The 6000-nt window shown below is 42.2% G+C and overlaps 1 protein-coding gene across 1 annotated transcript in view; it reads right to left on the reverse strand.

The window, feature by feature from the left end:
* The window catches only part of Ift57 (intraflagellar transport 57), a 65197-nt gene extending 59665 nt beyond the window's left edge, over window positions 1-5532 (reverse strand). Inside the window, exons 1-3 of the mRNA NM_001107093.1 lie at window positions 5277-5532; window positions 2718-2880; window positions 1493-1611 (exon numbers count right to left, since the gene is read on the reverse strand). Of these exons, the coding sequence (NP_001100563.1) occupies window positions 1493-1611; window positions 2718-2880; window positions 5277-5488 (494 nt within the window). The 5' untranslated portion in view covers window positions 5489-5532. The remainder of the gene's footprint in view (window positions 1-1492; window positions 1612-2717; window positions 2881-5276) is intronic.
* Between the last annotated feature and the right edge of the window lie 468 nt (window positions 5533-6000).

Consider the following 6000-nt stretch of genomic DNA (forward strand, 5'->3'; position numbering starts at 1 on the left):
AGTGGAGAAGAGACTGAAGGAAAGGCCATCCAAAGACTGCCCTACCTGGGGATCCATCCCATATGTAGCCACCAAACCCAGTCACTATTGCTGATGCCAAGAAGTGCTTGCTGACAAGAGCCTGATATGAATGTCTCCTGAGAGGTTCTGCTAGAGCCTTACTGATACAGATGAGGATGGTTGCAGCTAACCATTGGACTGAGCACAGGGACCCCAATGGAGGAGTTGAGAAAAGACTGAAGGAGCAGAAGGGGTTTGCAACCTCATAGCAAGAACAACAATATCAACCAACCAGACCCCCAGAGCTCCCAGGGACTAAACCACCAACCAAAAGTGCACATGGAGCGACTCGTGGCTCCAATTGCATGTATAGCAGAGGAATGCATTGTCTGGCATCAATAGGAGGAGAGGCCCTTGGTCCTGTGAAGGCTCGTTTCCCCAATGTAGGGGAATGCCTGAGAAGTGAGGTGGGAGTGGGTCCACAGGAGGGGAAGCATCCTCACAGAAGCGGGGGGGGGGGGGGGGAAGAGGGATGAAAGAGGGGGGTTCTGGAGGGGAAACCGGGAAAAGGGATAGATAACATTTGAAATGTAAATACATAAAATATCCAATAAAAAAAGAAAAAATTATAAAGTAGATTTTTTTACATAAATGTAATTGTGCATGTATTAATATATTAACATGGAATATTATATACCACTTTCTAGCTGCAGGAGTTTGTTGAAATCTAAAAAACAATGCATACTTTATTTTTATCATGTTCTACCGTCTAACCTATGAATTAAATAATATCTAATAATCAGTAAATAAAATCTAACCTATCAGCTTTCAAAGATGAAATGTATATATTTTAATCATACCATAGAAAACCAATAGTTTCTGATTTTATTTATTCATCAATATTTACTAAACATATATGATGAACTAAGTACAATGCTAATTACCAAAGATTGTATATGATGAAGGATTGGTAAGAGTTGTACCTACAAAGCTATATCTGTAAACAAATTATTAAAATATCGTAAAAAATACACAATGTGCTTTCAGAAACCAACCAAAAGGATGGCAAGTGGCTTCTTCAGCGTTATTCTTGCCATTGAGCAAGGCAAAAAGAAAGTTCCCCACTCAGTGCTATTTTAATTTCCTATTCTACATAAATATGAGGTTTTCGGTTACCTCGACAAGCACACACAATAGTTGTGGGTATAAATACGAGCACAGAGAGAACTTAGAAAGGTTTTCCAAATTGGCAAGGATTACAATAACAACAAACAGGAGATGCACCGGATTGATGAAATCATTTCAGAGTGGATTTGGAAAGCATTCTGGTTGTGTCTATCTTTAATCTTTGGTGCACTGTCAGTTTAGATCAGTCAGCCCTTGTCAGTTTAATTAAACAGCTCTGTACTCCAGAAACAATCAAGACAAACAATAACAACAGCAAAACCCATTAATTCTGTAATAGCAATATTGTCTGTGAGGTAATAGTTACCTTTTCCAAGTGAAACCAATATATTTTAATGCTTCTTCAGCTAAACAATCAAGAACATAGCATACATGTTCTCCATAACCAGACTTTAATTTTGAAGGAGGAAAATCTGCAGTTCTCCCCTGAAAAGATAAAGATGTTATTTGTTGGCTGTATTCCAGAGGCCAAGATTGTTTCAGCAAAGAACTACTGAGCACATGTATATTTTGAACTCTTCAAATGACAAGATAAAGGTAATTCTCTTAGGCATTCATTCCTTAAGTCTTTTTAGTCCACTGATACATTTACACAAGTACAGATATTTTATGCTCAAAGTACCAAATTAAAAGGCACTTACATCCTCACCATACAAGCTTTCCAGACCTCTCAGGTCCACACCCTCAGCCCACCCTTATTATCACCTTAGGCTCAGCTTCGTTAAGAACTAGGATTTACTTAACTAGCTAGACTGCTGACTGTGCAGAATGGGACATGTAAGCTCAACACTGCTGTTCTGTGTTCCCCATCACACCTGAGAAAAATCCAGAGGCAGACTTGAGGGGTGACCTCTGTAACTGTGTTCAATCTAGAATTGTCATTTTTTAATATCTTAACTTATTGTTTCTGCTTCAAAGAATGTACTGTAGCCTACATACAGGACAAAAGACCTAACTTTCTGTAATTTCAAAAATATAAATGAATAAAGGCAGTTTCATCATAGCAGGGAAACAAATCAGTACTGAAAAATTGTCAGCAAAACTACTGGCATGGTAAAATGCATTTTAAAAAAAGGATACAGTGATTCACTTATTAGAAATTAATAAGTGTCAAAAATGTCTTACTGCCTTTCCCCTGGAGAAGCCAGAAATGAAAGTACAAATGAGAAATCCTAACAAAACCCAAATCCTTCCAAAGTCAGTTGTTTGCTTCATACTCTGAATCATCCCTCCAGGGGAAGAGCTGACCACCTACCTAAGAATCTATTTTTGAGGCTTACAAAAATTAAGAAAATTATTATTAATCTGGTCTATGTAACGTTTTTAGAAGTGGAATTCATGTTCCATATAATATCAACCATTCTGGGAAGCTCTTATTTTAAAATAAATTGGAAAATCACTCCTATCAGTCAACTATCGGTCTGTCTGTCTACTCTTCCAGAAGAGTCAAATAAAAGGCTCGCACCTGTTACTGAACTGCTACTACGGAAACCTGCAGTTTGAGAACATGGAGAAGAGAGCGCGTCACTTACAAAAGAGCGGAGCTCAGACAGGATGTTAGATATAGTTGCATTGGGATCGTCATATTCCTGAGGCTGCTCAAAGGCACGGCCAGTCTTGTTGATCAGCCAGGCAGCAAGAGTGCAAAACATGTAGAACTGCTCACCGGGATTGGTAGGCAGAGCAAAGTAGTGTCTGTTTCAAAGGGAGGATTGGTTGGTGAGATAAAGCAAATCAACAGTGAGTAAGTCACACAGACAAGTCTGAAGTTGCTAATTTTCCCCTCAAGCAGCCTTCATCAATACTATTGAGCTATCTAGTGAGTTATGGCACTCAAGAAGTTTTGACCCAGTATCAAGGGACAATCACTACACTACCCAAAATATTTGATCGACACCCCTACCCCAACCAGGGATGGAAGGCAGTAATTTTGGAGGATGACCTGAAGCTTTGGTCACAATCAATTAACTGGTCATCAGTCAGTCCCCCTACAAGTGGCGACTGTGGATTATGAGGCTCTTGGACTTTAAGAGACTAATAACTTACCATGGTTTTCACTGTCTGTGGCCTATCAGCTACGCCAGGCAGGTGCTTCCTTTTAGCTGCAGATTCAGATCAACTCCTTAAAATACTGCCAGCAGCAGTCCCCAGGCCTGCACAGCCATAACTTATGGGATGGAACCCAGCACAGGTACATTTCAGAGCTTCCCAGCTTAGATGGTCCAGGGTGGCAGAAAGGACCAAGGACCCCTGTCATGTCCCCCTGCATCACCACTGCTAACTTTTGCTAATTCCATTACTGTACTAGATACATTGCCATGAGGATATGATTTATACAAAGCGAGGGAGGACATAAAGGTACAAGTAGCATCATTCAAAAGTTAAATCAGAGATCTGATATGTTTTATGTAGCTACCACTATTACTAATACACGCACACACATATATATATATGAATTTAAGAAACTAATGACTTATGTTTTTACTATATCCATATATACAGTATACACACATGTGTACATATATATATACACACATATATATATGACATAAGAATCAGTGGTCTATACTTCTATTTTCTAAACTTTTTCCATCCAGAAAGTATAAAAGTTCTGGAAGAAAATATAAAGCTAGGAAATTTTTCATGAACTCCTTTCAGGCATAGGTTTACAAGGAATTTATCTACCAATAACTGTTTATTCCTTATTACCTGACTCTCCTCTAGGACAGAAGAAGGCACACTGACAGATGCTGTGGGCCTGAGATGAGGATTCTCAAGCATGAAGGTCCATCAGAATCACCCAGAGGGATTGAAAACTCAGATAGTTTGCCTCCAGAAGTTCTGAAAAGGCAGATCTGGACAAGAGCCTTGGAAACTTCTGTCTGTATTCCCAGGTGATGCTGACTTTTTGGTCTGATAGTGACACTTTGAACTCCTGGTTAGAATGTCTCCACACAAATGCATGGTACAAAGTATCTTGCTCAAGCTTAGAGTTTCAGTACAGCAAGGTATTAATAGAAGTGTAAGGCTATTTTCCCTTTGTTCGACAAATACATTTGAAAAACAACATTTTTATCAACACCGAAAATGTTGGCCATCTATGCTATTATGACCAACTCATTTTTAAATAATAATCCCAATCCTAAAACTTCTATTGTAGATCAGGATCAAGATGGTAATTTTTCTCCCTTACAGACTAATTTGGCATTGTGGACAGTTTGTATAAAAGCCCAAGAATCCTTCCAAATGTGTCTGGAAGAGGGTAAGAGCTCAAAACTGCCAAGAGAAATTATATGAGCCTACCCAGAGATGGTAAAAGAAAGTATGTTAGTTCTTTTTTATTTCTTCTTTCAGAATAAAACAAATACAAGTTTTAAAGTGAAGGAAAAGCAATAAAACAGTTATCACTAAGCTACCATGATTACCTGTGGGAGTTTTGTCTATCACTCTTGGCAACTAATGGCACTGCCTTCAGGATATTTCAAACTTTTCCCACCACGGCAAGCACGAAACTTTAGGCCCTATAATGAGGGCCATTCCAACACTTATTGTTTCTTTTGCCTTCTCCACTCTCCGGTTTCTAAGAGTATTATTGCAAAAGTATTAAGTCCTTTGAACCATAGTAATTAGCCCACAAGTTTACGTACTACATAAAAAGTGCTCCTCAACACGGTCCTAAGTAATCACAGTTGTCAGTTTAGGAAGTCTAGCGAAGGAAAACAAAAACTAGAAAGAGATGTAAATGATAAGGCCACTCATCTCTAGAGATCGTTTTTTTTTTTTCCCTTTCAACTGTGGGTATTTTATTACACTTAAAACAAGATTTGTGCTTGGTAGACGGTGCGTGTCTGTTTCAAAGAATAAACAGGCTATCTTCCCCAGGCCTCCCTGCCATTTCAAAACTTGTTTACTTTCTCCACAAAATGATCAGGTCTGAAAAACTCCACCTTCCTCGGTGCAGAAGTTCCCTTCCAGAGCAAAGAAGACAGAGGACTGGACGTGCGGATCCCCGCGTGGGGTCTGCGCCTCACGTAGGAGGGGGCGTCCCCCTGGGGCCCAGCCAGCACCCGGCGCTGGGGCACAGCACGCACCTGGACGGGGGCTTCAGATTGCTCTTTCGGAGTAGCTCCTCCTCGTAGCGGAGCAGCTTCAGCTTCTCCACTAAGTCTTCCATCACCACGAACATGTGGTAGGCCGCTCCCGGCCCGCGCTCCACCACCGCCTCCCCAGCGCCTTCCCCGCGAGCCCGAGACACCCCATCGTCCAAGCCCGACGGCGGGATCACCGCGGCCGCGGCAGCCATCGCTGCTCAGATCCACAGGGCCGGGCTGGACCCGGGCTAGGATCTCTGCGGCCACCGCCGCCCGCACCCCGCAGACCGCCCTGTCGCCAACGTTACCAGGCGACCGCAGGGCTGCCGGTCACCATGGCAACTAGACCCCGCCCCCTTTAGGTTCAGCCGGCCTCTCTAAATTCTCGCCAACCAAAGCTGGGTTTCGCCACGACGTCACGCCATGCCGGTCCCTGGCCTAGGAAGTAGCTCCGCCCTGTAGGCGTGGCGTTTATTCCCCCGCCCCTTCGGGGGACTTTCACGCGAGTCTTAAAGGCCCAGGCTCTTTAATTCTGCGTGCTCAGTACAGCCAAGAGGAGCGGAGGATCTGGTATTCTGCTCAGGGCTGCTGATTGAACCGACATCTGATCTTCTAGGTAGCAATTCAAAGGACTGAAACGAAGCGGAACAGAGTATTGGAGGCTATGCTTGCTCAGTGATTCTTGTTTTATGTTTTTCAAAGTGGGAAGTTATCGTAGTTGTGG

Source organism: Rattus norvegicus, chromosome 11 (assembly GCF_036323735.1).
Source record: "Rattus norvegicus strain BN/NHsdMcwi chromosome 11, GRCr8, whole genome shotgun sequence".
In the NCBI taxonomy this organism is placed as follows: domain Eukaryota; kingdom Metazoa; phylum Chordata; class Mammalia; order Rodentia; family Muridae; genus Rattus; species Rattus norvegicus.